Genomic DNA, 24361 nt, shown 5'->3' with positions numbered 1-24361 from the left:
GAAATAGGAGGGCATGACTTTAACATATAAATTAAAATATTAAATATATGTGTCATTTGCCATTGTTCTAAAAATGGTGGTCAATACGATAAGATAAGAAAGTGAAGTAAGATTATTAAAATACGGAGGTAAAATTATCATCATTACTCAGAACTATTATCTACCTGAAAGAGTCAAAAGAATTGACAACAATAACAACTATTAGAATGAAAAGAATTGGCTGGTTACAAAAATAGACAAATAATTAACAAAGAACAACTAACTAGTGTGTACTCTACTCTCTTACGCAAAGTTAAGGAGAATGAGGTAGATTGATGTGTCTCGACATAGGAAAGTGTTCAAGATCTGCTGCCAAGTGAAAAAGGGAAATTGCTTGGAAACCCTGGTGGCGTAGTGGTTAAGTGCTACAGCTGCTAACCTAAAAGTCGGCAGTTCAAATCTGCCAGGTGCTCCCTGGAAACTCTATGTGGCAGTTCTACCCTGTCCTATAGGGTCGCTATGAGTTGGAATCAACTCCACGGCAACGGGTTTGGCTTTTTTTCTGGTTTGGTGTTTATCTTGGGACAGAGGAAGTTTGATTATGGGGCACTTACATTTTCTGCATTGTTTTTTCATAATGTTTGAATTTTACATTAACTTTTACTTAATGTTTTAAATCAGAAAACGAATGGATTTAATCTTCCTTTACAAAAGTTGTGGTGCCTCTGTACTAACACTAAGCAGTTTGGAGATATAATGGACAAAAGGTCTCATTACAGTAGGAACCACAGCTACAAAAATTACTTATAATATAAAAAACATACTGATGAACATAAAAGAAAACTTTACAAATTTACTGAAATCAAAGGTTAAATATTATAAAGATGTTAATTCTCTCTATAGTAATGTATAAATTTTATACAATCCAATTTCTAGTTCTTCTGAAACACTGCAAGATTATTCTGAATTTCTTTTGGGAATATGTAAAAAATACTTAGCAAATTTTGAAAAGGTTAATTAATGGGGACCAAAGCAATGATGGAAACCCTGGTGGCATAGTGGTCAAGTGCTACGGCTGCTAACCAAAGGGTTGACAGTTCAAATCTGCCAGGCGCTCCTTGGAAACTCTATGGGGCAGTTCTACTCTGTCCTATAGGGTTGCTGTGAGTCGGAATCGACTCGACAATGATGGAAACCCTGGTGGCATAATGGTTAAGAGCTACGGCTGCTAACCAAAAAGGTTGGCAGTTCAAATCCACCAGGCCCTCCTTAGAAACTCTATGGGGCAGTTCTACTCTGTCCTATAGGGCTGCTATGAGTAGGAATCAACTTGACGGCAATGGGTTTGGTTTTTGTGTTTTTTTAAAGCAATGATAATAAAACCAGTGTGGTACCAGTGCCAGAATGTATGAACAGATCAGAATAGGAAGTTCAGAAGCATGCTTAAGGATATATTAGAACTGGGTATATGGGGAAAATGGCATTTCATAACTGAGAAAGCATAGATTTTTTACTAAATGATGTTGGGACAACTTAGAAAATAAATTCCAGATGGATCAGAGATTTAACTGTTTAAAAAGAAATAGTAAAACTACAAGAAAAAAATACTGGTGAATATTTATGCACTCTTGGGACTGGAATTAGAAAATGTTTTATAAGCATGACACCAAAGTCAGCAACCATAAAGCAAGAGGTAAATTTGACTAAAAAAAAATTTAAATGTCTGAATATTAAAAAAAAAAAAAAAAGCCACACATACAACTTAAATTTTTTTTTAACAATATCTAGGAAAATAACTCTTAAGAAATTAATGAGACATCTAAACAGCTTTTATAAGAAAACTGTCCAGGAGAAATGAATACATACATTAGAGGTGGTGATTTAATAAAAAATGCATATAAAAACTACCCCACTTTCATGGTGACACCAGTGTTAAAGAGGGAGCAGGACATTCTCACATTGCTGGTGTCAGTTTAATTTGGTACCATCTTTCTGCAAGGCAATTTGAGGCAAAATATATTAAAAGTCCTAAAAATGTGCATACCTTTTTATCAAGAGTCAGGATAGGGCATGTTATGCTGCAGTAACAAATTACCCTGAATTCCCAGTGGCATAACACTTAAGGTTTATTTTTTTATTCATGCAACATGCCCACGTAGGTCAGTGGGTAGAGTCAGGTGGGGGGAGAAAGGAGGCTACTGGCACACAGTCACCCAGGGACCCAGGTGGACAAAGGCTCTACTCCTGGGACATCACCATTTGCTCAGGCAAGGGAAGAGGGAGGCTGGAGAACCACACATGGCATCTCACAGTCTCAGCCTGGAAGTTTCATGTCTCTTCTGCTCACATTTTATTGGCCGGAATTAGTCATAGGACCCTGAATGACTATAACCAGTTGCCATCTAGTTGATTCTGACCTGTAGCGCCGTCATGTGTGTCAGAGTAGAACCGGTCCATAGGGTTTTCAATGGCTGACTTTTTGGAAGCAGATCACCAGGCCTTACTTCCGAGGCACCTTCAGGTGAACTGGAGCCTCCAACCTTTCAGTTAGTAGCTGAGTGTATTAGCTGTTTGTACCACCCAGGGACTCTGGCTGACTACAAGCAGACTAGAAAGCAGAGTCTCCTGCATGCCCAGGAAGGAGAGCAGAAGCAGAAACAGGAGAGAACTTATAATGCCCACCACACTTTTGAGCCAGCAAGTCTAATTTTAGAAAATCACCCAAATATTCTGAAAAGTTCACAAAGATTTTAGAAGAAATGATTTTACCTTATTCTTCTCTATGGCAGTAAAAAATTGGAAACAATAAGTATCCAAGGTACGACCTATATAGATGGAATGACATATTTACTGATCTAGAAATATATTCAGAATATTGTGTTAGGAGGGTAAAGGACAAGTTATAAAATGGTATGTATGTTAACAGTGGTTATTACTGATAGTGTAAAAACAGGTGTTTTTTTTTTCACTCATCTGTAGTTTCTTTAAAAAAAAGTATATATTATTTATGTAGCAAAAAGGAATTAAAAAAGAAAAAGTAGGACTCTTGGCAGGGTCCGCTTGTCTGTACATTCTTACCATTAAACTCTTAAATTTGATGCAAGAAACATCTTCTTGCCTGTCATATCATAAGATATTGCTACAGCAATTTATCTAACGTCAGGACCTTATACTAAAAATGGTACAACAGGTAAAAACAATGACACCCTCCCCACAGCTGCATATCATCAGTCCCATCAATCATCTGCCAAAATGTATTTAAAGAACAGTTTGAACTCCACCGTGGTTTCTCGCCGCCCCTGCTGGGTGCACAGGGGATCTTTGTGGCCTGGGGACCACTCTCCAGCAGGGCTCCCCACTCATCAGAGAGAGTAGGCACTGTACAATTCCACTGAAAACAAAAGACCCAGAAACTCTTCCTTCCATAAATGGACTCCAGAACATCACCATCAGAAATATTAAAATAAAGGCTCCTCTTATGTATACTTTTTTTTTAACTGAAAATTCTCCCTTCTTTCTCCTGCTTCCTCTTGCTGCTGCTTCCTCCTTCACACACACACACACACACACACACACACACACACACACACAGAATCTTAAATTCACTAGAACATTTCACGCAGCTCAAAATTCTTACCCAATGCCCCTATCTTGGCTGGCTAGTGTTTAAAGAGGAACCAGAAAACCCACATTCTTGAGATAGGTTTATGGAAAAGACACGTAAATAACACACATTTCTATTACAGGATTTCCCCCTCCAGGGCCTCACCTCCACTAACCCCAGAATATACTACATTTTGTTGGGGAAACCAAGTACTCAGATATCCCTTTAAACCATGCATACTGTTTACGGACATTGATTTACAAGGTTCTAGTTTAAATTGTCCGTGCTTCAAAATCCAGTGAAGTGTCGAGTAAATAAAAGAATTACAACTTCTAGAAGGATGAATGGCACAAACAACCCTCTTCTAGTTGTTAACAAAGAGCAATGGCTGGCTCCCTCTTAAAGGGTAGTCTCTTTAGAGTGCCTACACTACATAGCCTCAGGACACCTACCTTCCTTCCTTCCTTCCTGGGTACACCTGGCCACGAGTGAGGTCCCTGGCACATCATGTGACTGGTTCTTATCTAAATTCACCCCCAGTTTCTATAGAAAAGTCTCTAGAAAAGGAGTCGTTTAGAAATGGGCAGATCATGGTGGTTCTGGACAGCACATTTACTACATATGCTCTCGCTTTTCGTTTACACAAGACGAAACAAACAGGCCTTTTGGTCTTCCATTAATAGTGTGGACATTTTCATTTATACTTGATTCTAGTGAAACCCTGAACTCAGAGTAACCAGAATGCTCAACTAGCCAGAACCACAGTCTGGAGCTATTCTGTCACTCACACCACTTATCACAGTAACCTTGCAATTTCTAAGTGGAGGTGCTCAAACATATTTATTAAATGGACATATTTATCAAATAAATGGATACCACATTTTGCTAGGAAATACCTAAAACACACATATACACATACACGCACACCTGAAACCAGTAGGCTTAGGCTCTGGGCTGGCCTGAGACTACAGAAAAACCCAAAAGGTTGGAGACCCAGTCCTCCTGGGTGTTGGTCAAATTCCATTCAACCTGCTCTGACCACTGGGATAGCCTGATTCCCCCAGTACAGGCTCACTTCTGGGAGGGGTTCTAGGTAGGAAGCGGACAGGCAATCCCCAGCCAGAACTGTGTCCATCTCTGCCATCTCAGGGCCTCCCATTTGTTTTGACCCAACTGCTCTACCTCCGCTAATGCCACCGACAAAGGACTCAACGTGAGCATGGTTTTCACAGAACTTGTCTTTCAGAGCTCGGACATCACTTTAACCAAGACTCTCCTGGAAAGAGCCCTGAAAACCAGAATCGTTCACAAGTGGAACTTACTCTTTGTAATGAATGCAGGTGTAATTCTGATTTGCTCATTTGTAGATTGTCCTTTGCTGTGGACATACACTGAAACGATGTAATTGTGACATGCTCTTATTAGGTTAGTTTTTTTTTTTTTTTTCCTTGCCATCCAAGGGCCACCAAGGGGAGGACAGCAGCACGGCTCACAGAAAGACACTGGACCAAGGTTCGGGAGACCTGGATGCAGGGCTCATGTTGCTGCTGACTAACTGGGGGACCCTGGGCACGCCACTTACCCTTCTCCTGTTTCCACTTCCTGTCTGAGAAATGAGGTTATGCTATTCACTCAATTCTCCCAGCAAATTAAGGTTGAAAGCTATGGCCTGTAGGAGAGTATGAAAATGATGTATCCCACAAGGTCTGTAGGGTCGCTGGTGTTCTTTGCCGTCGAGGCCTGACCACGCTGTCCTCACCTGTCACTCTGGCGGTTTTACATATCCACTCACCACTTTCAACTTTTAAGTGTATGTAGTGGGTCTTTACTGGAATGAAAACAGTTATTTTTAAGGATCATCCTGGCTAAAGGGTTCCAAGTTTTGCTTTGCCTCTTTCAGGCCCCAGATTTCACAACTGCAGAGAGCAAGACGATCAAGGAAGCAGCAACTAGTCTTGAAGGAGATGTCAGAATCAGGAGACACCACTCAGAAACCAAAAATGCAACATCCTAGCTCTAAGTCTCCTGGACAGCTCAACATGGTTTGATGTTCACGAGTGCATTTGGCCTAAGACAACGATGAGCAGAGGACATCACTGCTGAGACCGTGGCTGGACTTGACAATGAAGGGGGCATGCTAAACTGGCTCAGGTGAACACCAGGATGAATTCAAGGGTCAATTTCTTTGTACTGAACCTTCACAGCACCAGAGGCTACCAGACACAGCCAATCTCTTAACTGACTGTCCGCAAGCCTCCACCAGGTTGTTCCCAGGCCGCTAATTTTTTTCTTTTTTTAAAGTAGATGAAGAAACATCAAGGTCTTTAAAGTAGAAAGAATGGAAAGTCCAGCGCTTTCTGAAAGTTGTGCTGTCACTGATGAACCTAACTTAAAAGCCAGCTGCCATCAAGCTGATTCTGACTGATGGTGACCCCATGTGTGTCAGAGTAGAACTGTCCTCCACAGGGTTTTCAATGGCTGATTTTTCAGAAGTAGATCACCAGGTCTTTCTTCCAAGATGCCTCTGGGTGAACGCAAACCTCCAACCTTTCAGTTAGCAGCCAGCGTCTAAACTGTTTGCACCACTCAGGGATTTCAAACCCAACTTACCTTCCCCTTTAAAGGTGTCCCTACTGCTTTTCACTCTTAGATTGCAATAGCTTTAGAGCTAGGTGAGCCCTCATAGTAAGGAGAATCTATCTCTGTTCTTCACCTACTATCCTCAAGGTGCTTGTCAAACTCTTCAATGATGATGAGGCCAGACCATGGGTCTCAACCACAGAGGGACACAGTAGCCAGCCATGGCAATGGCTCCACCACTTCCCATGTTTTCTTCCCTAAGTCACTGCTACTGGAATGCACAAAAGGCTTTAGCAAAGGACCCTCCTCTCCTACGAATGTGTTACCTGAAGATGTGCCAGTCAGTCACCTAACAGACAGCGGTGGTGGCTGACTCACTTCCAGCTCAGCTCTCCAGGGTCCTGACGTGGACAGTAGGGAGCTGTTACCATTGTCAACTGTCATAAGAGCTAACTGAAACTCTGGGGAAAGGGCAGGGCCAGCTCCATCTTACCCCAGTCACCAAGAGGGCTGACCACACTGTCCATTTCCTGTCTGCTCTTCTCCCTCCGCTCTCCCTTTTCTGCACTCCCCAAGAGTCCAGTGAACTCAACTAAAGCCCCCATGTGGCCCCATGCCACCTATGGGGTCTCCCCTAATGTGCCTTGGTGCTCTAGATCAAAAGCCTTCCCTCCTTTCCCATCCCAAACAAGCCCTCCTTGCTCAGAGAGAAGGTCTCAACTAGATGAAGGAGAACCGAAGACTGAAGGTTCACCTTGGGGCCCAGGTCACATCTGGGTGTATCCCTATCCCCCTTCTCAGGCTGTGCACCCACTAATCCAAATTCAGTAGGAGAAATTCTAACTGTTGGAGAACATTATCTAGAGGAGAAAGTTCTTTTAAGTGGTTCTCAAAGGGGGAAGGGAGCGCCAAAGCCACCAGAAGGCATTTAGATACGTGTGGGGCCAGGGATGTGAAATTTCCTGCCGTGCATGGGCCAGTCTCTCCCAAAAGAGGATGCCAACAGTGCCCTCAGATACTCTGTAAGGGGGAGAGAGGGTTATGGCTCCAGTACCGTCTTCAGCAGGCATTGGGAAGGGTGGAGACAGACCTGAGCAGTACTCTTCTGTCCTAAGGCAAAGGCTCAGCCAGTTGACCTGACTCTCTCTCCCTCATGGGCCTGTGGGATTTCACAGGCTTCAACTGTGCAAACTCAACGTAGGATCCCACCCTAGATCCCAAGACCCAGGCAGCCCCTACACCACAGACAGCCAGGGGTCCTGGAACCCCTAGGCCATAGGAGAAGGGTGGTCCCAACATCAGAGACCCCCAGGGGCTTAGCATCAGCTCCTGCATCCTCCACTGCCACCCTTCCTGCTCCATGGCCGCTGAGGCATTCCTTGGGTTTGGCCATACAGTTAGTTGCATTTATGCCTGTAACTACCTAGCACAACAAAGATGGCGTACCATTCACAGGGATGAACTCTGCTGTGGGGTTTGATTAACACACTAAATTCTGTTTATATGTTTTATTGAACAAATATTTATTAAGCACCTACTTGTGTCAGACACTGTGCTAGGCACCCTCCCTGCATGCTGTTCCCACAGCACAGCCATCTGCTCAGAAACGAAAACCACTAAAAGGAACATAGTCGCAACCGTACAAACTGGGTGGGAGGGGTACTGATGGGTGCAGGCAAGTCCCGTGCCAGAAAATGCACCCACCAGAAACTTGCTTTCTTTCTTTCTCTGGACAAGCCTCTCCTCTGTGGTTCCTTTAAAGCACATCAATATTTACTAAGAAGGAACTGTTACTTTCATGCCCTCATGGACTGGGGCCTAGTGGATATTCAAGTAGTCTGAACGCCAGTCAATAAAAGGAGCAAAACAGCCTGGTGTAGAGAATATTCATATTTGGATTAGAAAACACTTTTTTTTTTCCAGTTCATATGGTTGCAACAGCCCTTAAAAAAGATATAAATGTCCCTGCCCTGACTACATAAACGTTTAAGGTAGACCTAGTTCTAGATTCCTGAGTCAGAATCTTCCAGTTGTCCACAACCTCACAAGGCCAGAGAAGCGAGAGGAGATTTCTAATCTGAGGAGTTGAGTGGACGGCACAACTGGTTTGGAAACACGACAAACTGTGCCTGCATTTACAGAAGCAATGCAAACAGGAGAACGTCCTAGTCCTACTTTGTCTCACACACGTGGGGCTAACGCGCAGCCGAGGCCTATGACCAGTCCTAGTTGTCCGTGCCCAGCTTGGAGAGGCCTCTGCGGAAGTCATGGAGATCATCGATCTTCCCGTCCAGCACCTCCAGGAAGTTCTTCAACTCTACCTTTAGGTGGCGCTGTCGGTATTTACTCTCCTCAATGTCCGTCTTTAGAGACCGCACTTTGTCTTCCAGGTTCTGATTGTCCCTCTCTGCTGCCTGAGTAAAATAAAAGGGAGAAAGGTCCGGAAAACAGAGTGATTGGGGCCATCTGCCCACTGAGACCTGCTCTAGCCAAACCGTCCATTCTCCACAAGACCTATGTGCCTCTGAAGGGGTCTGAAATCCCTAGCAATGCTGTAAATCATCACACAGGGCTGCAGCCACTAAGGTCAGAGGGGAAGCAGTGATGGGGAGATTGCAAAATGGGTCCAGAATTTCTGTTTGGGGTGATGAAAAGTTTTGGGAACAAACAGTGGTGACGGCTGCACAATACTGGGAATATGTAATTGTTACCACTGAATTGTATACTTAAAAATCATTAAAACAGTAAATTTTATGTCATATATATTTTACTGTTATTGTTAGCTGCCGTTGAGTCGATTTCAACTTACAGCAACCCTACAGGACAGAGAAGAACTACCCCATAGGGTTTTCTAGGCTGTAACTGTTCCAGGAGCAGACTGCTGTATCTTTCTCCCATGAAGTAGCTGGTGGGTTTGAACCGCCAACCTTCTGTTAGCAGCCGAGCGCTTAACCACCGCTCCTTTATATATTTGACTACAGTTTAAAAAAAAAAAAAGGAAGGAGACATGTCTGTGTGCCCCTCCCTTCTCATCTGTTTTCTGACAGAAGTGCTAACCAACACCTGACCTGAGGAACCAGGTCCCAACACAGAATGCTGAACTTGAGACCCTTCCTGAGGGAGCCTGTTTCTAATTTACATTGAAATCCCAGTGAGAAGGGTTTCAGCCCCCAGTCCAGGGTGGTCAGCAGAGGCCCTCTTTCATTTTGAGATCAAGAAACTGGGAACAGATGGGAGGCTTCCTCAGCCCCTGGCCAGCCTCTGGGCCTCAGCTAGGGAGGACTGGCTGACAGTGACTTGGGGACAGTTGCCTGTGTACCAAGATGCTGTTACCATGGAGATGCTCTACAGAGCTGGGCCCCTGCTCACCCAGTGCAGACCCCTCTGGGTGAATGTAACAACTCTAGAAGATGGGACAGCTGTGCATCCCTGAATGAGGCTTAAGCCTTGTATTCTTCTTCTCAAGTAAGAGTTTCCAAAATGCTTTTTTTTGTAGGTATGAGATTCTCTTCGAATATGTGTACATGAGCTAGTAGCTAACACTGGGGTTGTATACCTAAGTAAACTGCTCCTTGTGTATGTCAAAAGACCTGAAGTCAAGAGACCCTTGGAGGTAAAGCAGTACGTGCAAACCCTCCTTATATGGATCAGACGTTGAGGCCAGCAAGGAGGGCCTGCCTGCCCAAGGACTCGATTTCTGATGAGATATAGTCTACAAAAGTTTCCCAAGGTCACTGGCTGGGGAGCAGCAGAAGTGGATCTTATGTTTCCAGCCCATCCCTGCAGCCCTTGCTCCTCCTGCTTCTGTGGTCCTGTGGGGGCTTCAGTGGGTGGGAAACAGTCACCTACAATGTTGCTATGCACAGGATGCTTTCATATAGATGGAAAAACCAAAAGACAAATGCTGCTGAATCCGCACCTGGGGGCACAGATGGCATCTGGCACACAATTACCACTGGCTTTTATGAATAGAAAGCGTTCTTCTTTAACACGCAAGTGTGACAGTGAGAGGCTGTGGTGAAAATATGTAACACCACAAACGCCTTCCTGTCTGAGCTAAGATGGACGGCTCCCACCTTACCTCTAATTTCTCGGAGACATATTCACACTCTGACATGAGCTGAGGTATGATTTCACTTTGTTTTCGGAGATCTTTCAACTCCTACATGAGACAGAAATTTGAAAAGGCACATGAAAGCAAGTCATGTATTCTTGAAAACCACCAGTGGTTTTTGGAACCTGTGCTGTATGCGTAAGTAAAACGATGATGTTAATACTTAAACATCAGTGCATTCTAAGCGCTCATGAAATCCATAAAACAACAATGGCTGTTGAGTTGATTCCAACTCATGGTGATCTCATGTGCATCAGGGCAAAACTGTGTTTCCAATGGCTGATTTTTTGGAAACAGATCACCAGTACTTTCTTCCAAGGTGCCTCTGGGTGGACTTGAACCTCCAACCTTTTGGTTAGCAGCCAAGCATGTTAACTGTTTGTACCACCCAAGGAATCCATAAAAACAAACAATTCAAACTCACTGCCATTGAATCAATAATTCTGAATCATAGTAACCCTACAGGACAGAGTAGAACCATCCCCTAAGGTTTCCAAGGCTGTAATCTTACAGAAGCAGACTGCAACATCTTTCTCCCGAGAAGTGGCTGGTGGGTTTGAACCACAAACCTCCTGGTCAGCAGCCAAGTGCTTAACCACTGTGTCACCAGAGACGCCATACACCACCAGAAAAAGGCAGGTTTTCTTAGGGTTCTGATTTTATACATGAGGATACAGAGGATTTGAGAGGTTTGGCAGCTTGCCCATGGTCTCCTGCATTTGTGTACTTGGCTGTCCTGCCCTCCAGAAAATAAATGACTACATGAATAGTGGCTCTAGCTGCATTAATTTGACAGCAGGACTCAAATTCTGATGAGAGATAGTCTATAAGAGTTTGCCGAATATTTTGTAGAATGCTCAACTTGCTCTTGGATCTGAATGACTGTATAACTATGGTAAGCCTGGGAGGGGTGTAACGGTTAGGCCTGAGCTCCAGAGCACACGTGCCTTGGATCTGAGTAGTGGACTGTACGATAACTACAGTGAGGCCGGGTGGGGTGTAACGATTGGCATGACTCCTGGCTCTACCTCTGTGCTGCTGTCTGGGCAGCTCCCAGGGCCGGGTCACATGCCCCATGGCCACCTGCTGTATCCTTGGGTGAGATCACCTCACCAGGTCCAGGGGACGAGAGGATACACTACTCAGCGCACCACTACTCACCGTCTCCTTCTCCCGTAGTTCTGACTCCAGCTCCTCAATCCTATGCTTCAGCTGGGTATTTTTCTCCTTCTCTCTGTTTATCTCACTGCACTGCTCTTCCAGCTCGTCGATCTTTAACAAATATCACACATTAGAGCAGGCATGCTCGTTAACTTCGGATGTTAAACAAAAATAAACCACAAGCTAACCCATTTATAAGTTTTCCTCCGTGGCTTTGAGCAAACTCCATGCGACCACGGAGCTGTGTTTGCTCTTACAGGAGACGCCTCACTCTCTACCAGCAGAGCCAAACACGTAACACCTGGCTTCCGGCTCTCTCAGTCACGGGATGTAACTTTTGGCTTGCTGTAAGGGGGCCATCACAAGCAGGGGCCAGATGTCCCCTGAATCTCTCTGCTTCTTCCCAGCATGACTTTCACATCATTTTAATCATGTTCTGAGTTAGGCTGTGGCATCTTAAGGGTTGAGGCTAGCAGAGTAGGGAGCCGGGTAACGCCACGCAGCAGGCTGCCAAATGGGAATGATGACCTTTCAAGCCTTTTATCTCTAGATGACTGTTCCCTACTGAGGCATGCAGAGGGGCCTGGCCTGTGGGCCTCTCCCTTAGAGACAAAGGGTGCAGACTAAATGGCGAATCCAGGTTGCATCTTTCTCTTCTGCCCCAGTGCCTTTCAAAAGGCTTCACCATGTGGGATGAGCATGCAAAGACCTATACCCCGGGCATTGCCAAGTGGCACCAAGCATTTCCAAGGTCCAAAGCATGTGTGCAGAGTGGGCTGGATGGTAGGAGTGGAACCAAGGGGTTACATGAAATCACCACAGTGACGGGGGAGGCCTGTGACGTCCCCAGCAGCAGTTCTCACTATTTGGGCACTTTGGGAGGTCGCTGTCAGGACACCTCTTAGAGGGGTCTGCCACTCTCAGGGTCTGAGCCACCATCTTTAGCCCCCAGTCCTGGAAATCGAGGTCCCAATGGCTCCCATTCAGGGACGCTGATGTTCCTCCACGGGAGCAGAGTCTGTGATGCGCGGCTTCTACTCCCCCTCCCCCTACCCTTCAGAACTCAGACACGAAGCAAGGCATTCAGCGCTCTGCTTGAAAAAAATAAAGGGCAATCGATCCCGCTGGCAGGCAGATCCGCCAGGCCCTGGGAAGGAACCTGCAAAGTCAGTGGCTGGCCTACTGCCCCTCACTGTCAGCACTTTGGACATTTACATGGAGAGTCAAGATGGTCTGCAAAATGACAGGAGGCAGCGCTATGTGCCATCAGCGTCAAAGTAAGATGGTAAAATGGACTGCTGGCCCACAGTGGCTCCACTCCAGGCCAGGGAGGGCAGGTTATCAACCGGGGCAAGGGAGAGTGTCCCTCTCCCCAGATCCTGCACTTACAAAGCCTTGCCCTGAATGTAAACTACCTGTGAAATTAACAGTCTGATCACCAAAAAGTGGTCAGCACAGAAACCTCAGTCCTCAACAGGGGACTCTCTGCCCACCCAAAACTACCTCAGCAACTCAGCGAAACTATGGAGAGTGCAGGCAATTAATTATAGGCAAAAAACAAACCCACTGCTGTTGACTCGATTTCAACTCATAGTGACCCTATAGAGGCAAGGAGGGATGAATTCTGAAAAAACTAAAATGCTAGGATGCTAAGGTAGGAGAGCAGAGGACATCTGAGCTGCAATGGCTGTCAGCACCCACCCTCCTCTTACTCCAAGGGCCATGTTCCTTTTTGCTTTCCAGTTTGCAATCTTCCAAATAATGATTTTCATGGAAGCAGGGCTTCTAAGAAAACTCTCCTCCCTTCCCTGATTCTACTTTCTCACTCACCCATGGACCCTCCGCTTAAGACCATGAACCACAGAAATGCCAGGAGAGGGACCCACAGGATAAAAGGCCAATCCTCAGCAAGTATCAGAGGGCACTTTCTGTGAGGGACTGAAAATGAAATCCCCAATTCACTCATCTTCTCCTTAGCAGTAGGAATTAGAAAACTTGGTTCCACAACAATAACAAGCCAGGTATTCACATGTGAAATTCCTACTGAGAAAAACAGGGATATCAGTGTAGTGGCACCATATAAAAGAGAGTGGAGGGAAAGACGAGATCACCCGGGGAGTGGGGGCAGGTAAAGAGGGGCAGGACTGGGCACGGAGACATCAGTGAGTGTGAAGAATTCTGCAAAGGAGAATCAGAGGAGCACGGGCATTTCTCCAAAAGCCAATGGAGAAAGAGTTTCAGTTTCGAGGAGGAGGATGGGGCGAATTGTGTTAAAGGCTGCTGCATGGTTGTAACACAGGACTGAAGTTTGCTCCTTGGATCTATCAGAATTGTTTAAATGCCTAGGTATCTGCCCCCAAACTCCTCTTTTGTTCTAACATTTGAACTAACTCAGAGGTCTCGAATTCAAGTGTGCATAAGCACTGAAGATATTGAGTGCATGCATTTAAACAAAAAGAAAGAAAGGAAGGCAGGGAGGTGGCAGGGAGTTCAAAGAGGAGAGGCAGGAAGTCTTCTCCTGCCCATGGAAAAGAGGAAAGAGTGAGGGGGCAGGAGGACAGAGCAAAAGGAGGGCGGGTGACCCCACCTCCCACTCCAGTCAGCCTCAGTGACCTGTCCCTCCTGCTCCCACGTGGCCCAGCACCTCCAGGACAGCCCCCATGCCGACAGCCCACCTTGTGGCGGAGCCGGTCGTTCTCGTCACGGCAGATAGAGAACTGCTTCTTCCACTGCTCCACGCTGGCCGCTGACTCCTGCAGCGCCGTGGTCAGCCGGGCATTGCTCTCCCGCAGGGTCTGCAGCTCAATCTCCCATTTCTTCACGTTGGCAGCGCTGTGGGGCGGGGGCAAGGTGGTGAGCAAGATGGTGGCTGCTGTCCGGCTCCACCTCCACCCGCCTGAGAAAGCCTTGCTGCTCCCACAGCCCACCCCTGGAGTCCACATGCTAAGAGCCAAGGAGCACTGATACCTCTTTCTAGCATGAATGTGTCACCTTGTGGGGCTGTTTTCCTCAGAGAATCACTTTAGAAAAGAACATAACTTGTAAAGAATAAAGACGAAGAACTAAGAATGAAGGCCACACAGTGGACCCACCTCCCTCCTACTTTCCTACTGACCCCAGGCCATAGAGCCCTCCTCTCACACCCAGATTTCTTTCCCTTAGGGACCAGGAAACCAGATGCCATCAAGTTGACTCATGGTGACCCTGCGTGTGTCAGAGTAGAACTCTGCTCAATAGGGTTTATAATGGCTGACTTTTCAGAAGTAGATCACCAGGCCTTTCTTCTGAAGTGCCTCTGGGTGGACTTTAACCTCCAACCTTTCATTTAGCAGCCAAGCATGTTAACTGTTTGCACCCAGGGACTCCCCTTCAAGGACAGTAGTTCTAAATTGTTGGGCTGGGGGTGGCAGATGAAGCCCTTTGAGAATCTCATGAAATCTATGGGCTGTTTCAACAGGTTCCCAACACCTCTCTTTGGAGCCCAAGGACCTCAGGTTTAAACAAACAAAAAAGCCTTGCTCCAGGGTGGTAATGGTCCCATTATAACTTGTGCCTCTTCAGAGCCTTTCGCTGAATCCAGATTTGAGAGCTGAGGTCCTGAGGACAGAGAACAAAGTGACTGGGGATCCAGGATGGGCGGAACTGGGATTCTAACCATAGTGTATGTAAGGGCTTCCCTGGCTGGCCCCACGTCACCTCAGGGGTGTAAGAAGCCCCGTGGTCTGAGGGACACCTCTTCCGTTATCACAAAAACTGTATGTTTTATCTTTGATTTTATGTGCTCAGTGAGAAAGAAGTTTAAGAAAACACACTGGAATCAGATTTCCCTGTCACTGTTCCCTTTTGGCCCTCCTTTTTTCCCTGCTTGGGAGCCTACACATCTGTGTGGTGCTGAATGAGATCTGAGGTGATGGGGAAGGCAAGGCCATCAGAAAGCTTCCTGGCTCCTAATCAATACTGCCTGGCTGAGGAGAGTCAATTACTAAAGGTTTTTTTTTTTTTAAAATAAATACGACAGCATTTGAATAATATGCATTATTTTTTTTATCTCATGGCCTCAAGGACCTCATGTGACTGGAAAATAAATACTTCCAATTTCAAATCTCACAGACTGAAAAAAAAAAAAAAGCGAAATGTCATTATCTGATTAATTTTAGAGTTGATGACAAAGAATTTAAGCTGATTTAAGGAAATGGCTTCACGCCCATTCCTGTAATTCACTCGTTAATTAAACTGGGATTTAAAAACACTTATTTTTAGGGGTGAAATATTTTCATTCAGGCAGCCCACTGTGACTTGAACAACCAAAAATAGTTCTCAAAACCTCCTGATGGGTAAGAAAAGAGGCTGGTCATGGTTCTGTTCTTTGGAGTACCTGACAAAGACCCACAGTCCAAAGCCAGGTATCCTGTCTAAGCATCACATGTCTGGAATTCCTAGGTCCGACCACAGCAATTACGCTCCAAGCACAGCCAGGCCAGCTGAGATGGAGAGGTGGGTACAACCTTTTGGTGGTTCCTGCTGTGGAATGTATGATCTCTGGGAAGGTTCCTGAAGAGATGGAAACTGTACCCTTGAGTGAAAAGGAGGCAGTGTAGGGTAGTGATAAGATTTAGTAGTCATGTGACCTTGGGCAAGGAGCCACTTTATCACCTGGGACTTAGTTTCCTCATCTGTAAAATCATGGCCTCTAAGCCTGAGCTTAAGCTCAGGAGTGCAGCTTCTGGGACACACAGAGGCTGGGAGAAGCCAGCTGAGCCTGAGGCCAGGTGAGCAGTATGAATCTGAAAACAGCAGCTCTGAGCACGGTCATGGGGCCAGCGCACATTACGAAGTCCAACTCAGCCTGCGGGAAATTTTTGACACAAGAGGGGTATGGTGATGCCACACATACACATACTCACACACATACACACACTTTATACATCCTCGTCCTTACATGCATACACAGCACACACACTCATTCTCAGTCACTAACACTCAAAAATTCACTCACACAAGCACACACACACTCATACATATACGCATGCCCTCACACCTCATGTACACTCACACAGTCACACTCACACACACACACTCATACATATACGCATGCCCTCACACCTCATGTACACTCACACAGTCACAGTCACACTCACACACACACTAACTAATGCTTGTGTGGTCAGTCAGCCATGGAGGCCTGCTGGCCTTCTTCTGACCATGACACAAGGCTGGATGTTCCAGGCAAGGCTGAGTCTCCCCTCCCAACTTCCTGAAACCCTGGCCAGCAGGAAAGGCTTCCAGGGAAGTACTGGACTTAGAGAAAATAGGATGTGGATTTTAAACAACCCTTACCTCTGTGTCAAGGCGATCTTCAGCTTGTCATTCTCAGATTTCAGCTGTGTGTCAGCAGGGCCCGCGTGGGAGGCCTTTTCATCATCCGTCCCATTGACACTGGAGGCCTGAGTAGAAGATGGTGTTTCACACCCAGATTCCTGGTCAAAGTGAATTATCTTCACACATTACTGCTCGTCCTCACATCAGCAGCAAATCAGGCATAATGAGAAAAGCTATGTGTTTATCAGTGTGGATGGACCAACTCGTCTGTCCAGAACACAGCAGAGGCTAACAAGTAAAAAAGACTGACGGAGACCATCAAGAACAAAGACAGAGGCCCTGAAGAGTCCCTGTGAAGCTCATTTTCCTGACAAGAGAGCCCCTCAAGAGGTCACTCAGAGCCTTTTTACTCAAACTTCACCAATAAACCTAGTAAGCCTGGGTGAAAGGTCTACCTAATACCATAGATTAAAGCTGGAAATTAAAAGGGGAGGAGGGATTGTCATAAACAACAAATAACAAGAAACAGTGAATAGGGATAGAGAAAAAGTATTAGAAGCTGAGACAAGAACTTAAAAATCCTGGGGCTACGCAGAAGTAGATCAACATACTTATTAAAAAAGCAAAAATCAAGTATGGATGTTTGCTGTCTATTTTCAAATGTTCTCTGTAATAAATAGCACCACATGGAGCTGAAATCTCATCTGATCTTGGATAAAATCTTATTTAGCCTCCAATAAGCATAAAGGCAAACGAAGGAACCATAAAGGGGAACGATGTACTAATTGACTAAATTTAAATGTCTGCATTGTAAAATACGCCATAAAGAAATTTAAAATGCAAACCAAAACCTGGGGAAAATATATGCAGCAGATACTAAACACAAAATGTTAATACCTTTCCTATATTAAAAGGCTCTTAGAATCCTTATCTTTTAGAGCTACACTCCAAAATCTTTATGAAGAAAATGATAGGATGCTTGGGATTTGCTTTAGAGTATAGGGGATGCGGAGAGGGTGGAAAGGGAGACAGATGAAACAATTGGCTAGGAGTTCCTGATTGTTAAAGCTGATCTCTGGGTACCCAGGGGGGTTTATACTATTCTGTCTCACTTTGCCTATGTTCAAAAATAAAGCTCTTGGAAAACAGTAAAAAGAGATGAACACCTGAATTTTTAACAAAGGGAAAGCTACACAAGGAAAAGGATTCACAATTACAAAAGAAGAAACAGCTAGAATCAATGAATATATGAAAATATTTAATCTCACTAGTAATGAAACAGAAAATGAAATAAACCCAATAAGATACAGTTTTCACCTGTCACATAAGCAAAAATCTGTTGGCCACGGTACGGGAGCAAAAACCGTGCTCGTTCCCTGCTGGTGGGAGTAAGAACTCTTATATACTTCTGCAGGCTAAGTTTGGATTATGCATCAAAAGCTTTATAAAAATGTCCCTGGCCTTTAACTCAGTATTTCCACTTCCAGGAATTTAGCCTGCGGAAATCATAAAACACACAAAGATATGCAAGAAAGTTCATCGCAGCGTTGTCTACGTTAATGAAAAATTAGAAAGAATAAAGAATGTCTCAAATTATAGGAAGTTAGTGGAACAATCCTATCCAATCCGTACGCTGAGCAAATAATCCGAGAACCTGGACTACATGCAGAAGAAAGGGGCATCAGGATTGGAGGAAGACTCACTAACAACCTGTGTTATAGCAGATGACACAGCCTTGCTTGCTGAAAGTGAAGCGGACTTCAAGCACTTACTAATGAAGATGAAAGACCACAGCCTTCAGTTTGGATTGCACCTCAACATAAAAAGAAAACAAAAGTCCTCACAACTGGACCAATGAACAACATCATGATAAACGCAGAAAAGACTGACGTCAAGGATTTCATTTTACTTGGATCCACAATCAACAGCCACGGAAGCAGCAGTCAAGAAATCAAAAGACGCATTGCATTGGGTAAATCTGCTGCAAAGGACCTCTTTAAAGTTTTGAAGAGCGAATATGTCACCTTGAAGACTAAGGTGCACCTGACCCAAGCCACCGTATTTTCAATCACATCATATGCATGTGAAAGCTGGACAATGAATAAGGAAGACCGAAGAAGAACTGACGCCTTTGAATTGTGGTGTTGGTGAAGAATACTGAACATACCATGGACTGCCAAAAGAACGAACAAATCTGTCTTAGAAGAAGTACAACCAGAATGCTCCTTAGAAACAAGGATAGTGAGACCGCATATTACATACTTTGGACATGTTGTCAGGAGGGATCAGTCCCTAGAGAAGGACATCATGCTTGGCCAAGTACAGGGTCAGCGGAAAAGAGGAAGACCCTCAACAAGGTGGATTCACACAGTGGCTGCAACAATGAGCTCAAGCATAACAATGATTGTAAGGATGGTGCAGGACTGGGCAGTGTTTCGTTCTGTGGTGCACAGGGTCGCTATGAGTCGGAACCGACTCGACGGCACCTAACAATGACAACAACAGTGGAACAAACTGTGGTCAAACAAACCTTGGAATACTATCGAGCCACTAAAACATTCTTGAAAGGGAATATCTGAAAACATGAGGAAACGATCACAACAACAACAAAAAAAAGGTTAAAAAGAATAGTATAAAAATACATTGGAAAAAATATACTAGAGAACCACAGTAGAAGATACACATCTAAATATTAATAAAATATCTCCAAGAAGTGATAGAGCAGGTGATTCTTATTTCCTGTTTTATAGTGTAACTTTTTTTTATTTCTACAACAAACATGCATTGCTTTTATAGTAGGAAAAAATCCCACATTAAATGTTTTTGTTACTAGGTTGTTTAAATACTCAACTATTTTGAAAATTTGGCCAAAGTGTTCATTCCCTAAGAGATTCAGGAAACCAAGAAATCATGTGATTTCTAATATAAATATACAATGGTTTTACATCTGGGTAAACCAGACAAGATAGATAAAAACAAAAGCTTAGAGACATTTACACATAATTCATAATCTGTATATAAAATAACATCTTATAGGTATACTTGATTTTTTTTAAAGTTTAGAATACTTTTAGGGGGAAAACAAACATTGAAAGAAAAACCTCATCTAAAGAAATTCAGTTATTAAAGTTTAAAGATATCACCATTGCATGTGGTATTCAGAAAAAGATGGTACCTTAGAAACTCATTAGAACCTGGACCATTTCGGGTGCCCAAATTATAGGTTCTCGGAGGTAACTCAGTAGGGTAATTCCAAACTAAAAAACCAAACCTGCTGCCGTCGAGGTGATTCGCAATCGTATCGACCCTACAGGGCAGGGCACAACTGCCTCACAGGGTTTCCAAGGAGTGGCTAGTGAATTCGCACTGCCAGCCTTCTGGTAACTCTTAACCACTGTGCCACCAGGGGTCCCAGTAGGGTAATTAGTATACTAATTTAATAGCATCATTTACATCACATTCAAGATTATTTAGGAAAGGTTCAGGAAAATTCCTGTCCACCTGAAGTCTAACACACATTAATTTCAATAAATCCACATAGTGTACCTTTTATATGATGAGCCCAGGACAAGGTGTTGCACTATAACTCAAGATAGACGTAAGTTCTGAGCCACCAAAACTCCTGCCCTAAGGATTAGCCACAGTGGCTGACAAACCCAGGGCTACCCTTCTCTCTACAGCACTGCCACCCTGAGTGTGCTCCTTCCTTGGGTTTGGTGGTACTGGAATTTCTCCTTTGCCTTGTTTTTGCTACTTCTCTTCCCTTAACTGTATCCATTTTCTAAGGCTCAAGCTTTTCCTCTCTAACCCCACTGTTTCTTGCTCTACCCAAAGCTTCAGCTATGTTTCTGCAAGGCTGATGGTCAAGTTCAGAGTGTTGATCTTGACCATTCAAAATGCCCAGGCCTCCTGATTCTCTTCCTATGAGCTGTCCCCTACACCACCCCGCTTCCTTGTTGCCCCCACGTCTGCCCTGGCCCTGCCATTCTCCACCCCACAGGCTCCTGGCCAATCTTCCTGCCTTTAGCCACTCCCTGATGATTTCTGCACCACCCATGTGCAACCCTCCTGTCACTCCTAGATCAATATTCATAAAACACCTCCAACGTTCCCCAACTACCCAATAATAAATAAATACCGAATAAATAATAAACTACCCAATGATAAATAATTCCAGGCCATTCACAATATCTGTAAGCACATCTCCATGATTCCTACAGCCCACCTTCTGCCCCAGCCAGGCAGGTGCCTTGCTATCTTGCTAATTCATCATGCTTATTCCTGACCCCAAATGTTCGCTCCTGATGTTCTTTCCTTGTCTCTCTACAAATAACCTTGTTGGTAGGTCAAGCCTTCATCACGCCCAACATAACCAACCAACATAACCAATCTAGACATCAAGAATGTAGAGAAATAAGAGCCTTTATCTGAACAGATATATTCACTGCAGCACTGTTTACAATAGCAAAAAGATGGAAGCAACCAAGGTGCTCATCAATGGATGAATGGATAAATAAATTATGGTATATTCACACAACGGAATAATAGACATCGATAAAGAATAATGATGAATCCACGAAACATTTCATAACATGGAGGAATCTAGAAGGCATTATGCTGAGTGAAATTAGTTGCAAAAAGATATATTGTATGAAACCACTATTATAAGAGCTTGAGAAATAGTTTAAACAGAGAAAAAAATATTCTTTGATGGTTACCAGAGTGGGGAGGGTGGGAGGGAGAGGGTTATTCACTAATTAGATAGTAGACAAGAACTATTTTAGGTGAAGGCGATGACAACACACAATACAGGAGAGGTCAGCACAACTGGACTTAACCAAACACAAAGAAGCTTCCTGAGTAAACTGAATGCTTCGAAGGCCAATGTAGCAGGGGCGGGCGTTTGGGGACCATGGTTTCGGGGGACATCTAGGTCACCTGGCATAACAAAATCTATTAAGAAAACATTCTGCATTCCACTTTGGAGAGTGCTGTCTGGGGTCTTAAAGGCTAGCAAGCGGCCATCTAAGATGCATCAATGGGTCTCAATCTACCTGGAGCTAAAGAGAATGAAGAACACCAAAGACATAAGGTAATTATGAGCCCAAGAGACAGAAAGGGTCACATAAACCAGAGACCACATCAGCCTGAGACCAGAAGAACTAGATGGTACCTGGCTACAACTGATGACTGCCCTGACAGGGAACACAACAAAGAACTCCTAAAGGAGCAGGAGAGCAGTAAGATGCAGACCTCAAATTCTCGTAAAAAGACCAGGCTTAATGGTCTGACTGAGACTAGAAGGACCCCGGAGGTCATGGTCCCCAGATCTTCTGTTAGCCCAGGACAGGAACCATTCCCAAAGCCAACTCTTCAGACAGGGATTGGACTGGACTATAGGTTAGAAAATGATACTGGTGAGCAGTGAGCTTCTTGGATCAAGCAGACACGTGAGACTATGTGGGCAGCTCCTGTCTGGAGGGGAGAGGAGAAGGCAGAGGGCGTCATAAGCTGGCTGAATGGACACGGGGAATATAGTGTGGAGAGAAGGAGCATGCTGTCTCATTAGGGGGAAAGCAACTAGGAGTATATAACAAGGTGTATATAAATTTTTGTATGAGAGACTGACGATTTATAAACTTTCACTTAAAGCACAATAAAAATTAAAAAAAAAGAATGCAGCTATTTTTATTTCAGGTTAAAATAGGTCTTTTTCAGTCAATCATCACACTTTAAGCAGACAGGCTACTCAGATCCTGGCAAAGCCTGTCCTTTGGTTAAGACAGACCTATTGGCATACCATCTCTCACCTGAGTTTTATTAAAATAGGAAGAGACATGAGGGCTCTCTGGCACCCATCAAGTTTTGTCTCATAGGCACAAGGTACCTGGGTCTCCAGACGGGGCATCTTTCATATAGATTCCACCTCCTAACCTAGCAAGGATGAACACTGCCTTCCTGCAGGTATTTAAACATAGTGACCAGAGAATGTCTCTCAGGGGCAGGGACATGCATTAACTCTAATTCCATCAATTGGTTTCTGTCAAAAATACAGCAGCACATCCTGAAAAGCCCAAAAGTCACATAAAAACATATCACATTCTCCTCATTGTCAGCAGGTTAATAGTTGAGAAGGCTTTCAAATGCCCTACTGCTAGAATTCCCTACTTCCTGCCAAAAGCAACAGCAAATGAGTCTTAATCACTGATCACAGATTTATTTTATGGACAAATTACTTACTTGGGAATGATTACTAGAGGTCTCAATTTTCTCCTGGGACCTGTCTCTGGCTAGTCTTGCAGCTTCTTTCACTTCCAGGAACTTCTCTGCAAACTGAACATGAAGAATATTTATTAAGATTTTTATTAATCTAATACATAATATTCAGAACCTACCTTTGTAATTTTGCACCCATTATAAGCAAAAAAAATTCTGTACAAACCCAAAAGAAGAAATTTGAGAATAAAAAGAAATGAATATAATGAAAGACTACTGGTCAAGATCAGATGTGAATCAATTTCTAAGCTACTGGAGTAAGTTTGATGATGAAATATAAAGAACAAACAAAAACATGTTAACAGTAACTAATACAAAAGCACACAAGAAATTTAGCTATACCACAGAAGGAATCTATGAAAAACATCATAATTTCTACTGAAAAGATCAAGAGCTCTTTTCACAAGTCAATGTCATATAAAACAAAACAGAGTTGGGGGGAAGGAACTGTACTAGATTTTCAAAGTTACTGTTGTTGTTGTTAGGTGCCATGAGTTGCTGCCAACTCAGAGCAACCCTATGTACAACAGAACAAAACACTGCCTGGTCCCGTGCCATCCCCACAATCCTTGTTATGCTTGAGCCCATTGTTGTAGCCCCTGTGTCAAACCATGTTGTTGAGGGTCTTCCTCTTTTTTCACTGGCCCTCTACCAAGCGTGATGTCCTTCTCCAGGGACTGATCCCTCCTGATAACATGCCCAAAGGATGTGAGATGAAGTCTCGGCATCCTTACTTCTTTTTTTTTTATTGTACAATAAATTTTTTTTTATTAACTTTTATTGAGCTTCAAGTGAACGTTTACAAATCAAGTCAGACTGTCACATATAAGTTTATATACACCTTACTCCGTACTCCCACTTGCTCTCTCCGTAATGAGTCAGCCCTTCCCGTCTCTCCTTTCGTGACAATTTTGCCAGCTTCCAACTCTCTCTATCCTCCCATCCCCCTTCCAGACAGGAGATGCCAACACAGTCTCAAGTGACCACTTGATATAATTAGCTCACTCTTCAACAGCATCTCTCACCTACCCACTGTCCGGTTCCTTTCATGTCTGATGAGTTGTCTTCGGGGATGGTTCCTGTCCTGTGCCAACAGAAGGTCTGGGGACCATGACCGCCGGGATTCCTCTAGTCTCAGTCAGACCATTAAGTATGGTCTTTTTATGAGAATTTGGGGTCTGCATCCCACTGATCTCCTGCTCCCTCAGGGGTTCTCTGTTGTGCTCCCTGTCAGGGCAGTCGTCGATTGTGGCCGGGCACCAACTAGTTCTTCTGGTCTCAGGATGATGTAGGTCTCTGGTTCATGTGGCCCTTTCTGTCTCTTGGGC

At 44.3% G+C, this 24361-nt stretch overlaps 1 protein-coding gene across 4 annotated transcripts in view; it reads right to left on the bottom strand.

Annotated features, from left to right (window-relative positions):
- Positions 1–1767: 1767 nt before the first annotated feature.
- Positions 1768–24361, bottom strand: part of HOMER2 (homer scaffold protein 2) — a 137264-nt gene continuing 114670 nt past the window's right edge. For 3 of the 4 annotated variants that reach the window (XM_049905840.1, XM_049905842.1, XM_049905838.1), the window contains 6 exons: positions 22998–23090; positions 16776–16915; positions 14114–14270; positions 11439–11549; positions 10245–10325; positions 1768–8577 (listed from right to left, as the gene is read on the bottom strand). In XM_049905840.1, the coding sequence (XP_049761797.1) occupies positions 8389–8577; positions 10245–10325; positions 11439–11549; positions 14114–14270; positions 16776–16915; positions 22998–23090 (771 nt within the window). In that variant the 3' untranslated portion in view covers positions 1768–8388. The remainder of the gene's footprint in view (positions 8578–10244; positions 10326–11438; positions 11550–14113; positions 14271–16775; positions 16916–22997; positions 23091–24361) is intronic. The other variant, XM_049905841.1, reaches the window with a different exon arrangement.

This window comes from Elephas maximus, chromosome 13 (genome assembly GCF_024166365.1).
Source record: "Elephas maximus indicus isolate mEleMax1 chromosome 13, mEleMax1 primary haplotype, whole genome shotgun sequence".
Lineage (NCBI taxonomy): Eukaryota > Metazoa > Chordata > Mammalia > Proboscidea > Elephantidae > Elephas > Elephas maximus.
The sequence above is the reverse complement of the archived record's forward strand: the minus strand, read 5'-3'. Positions and strand labels throughout refer to the sequence as shown.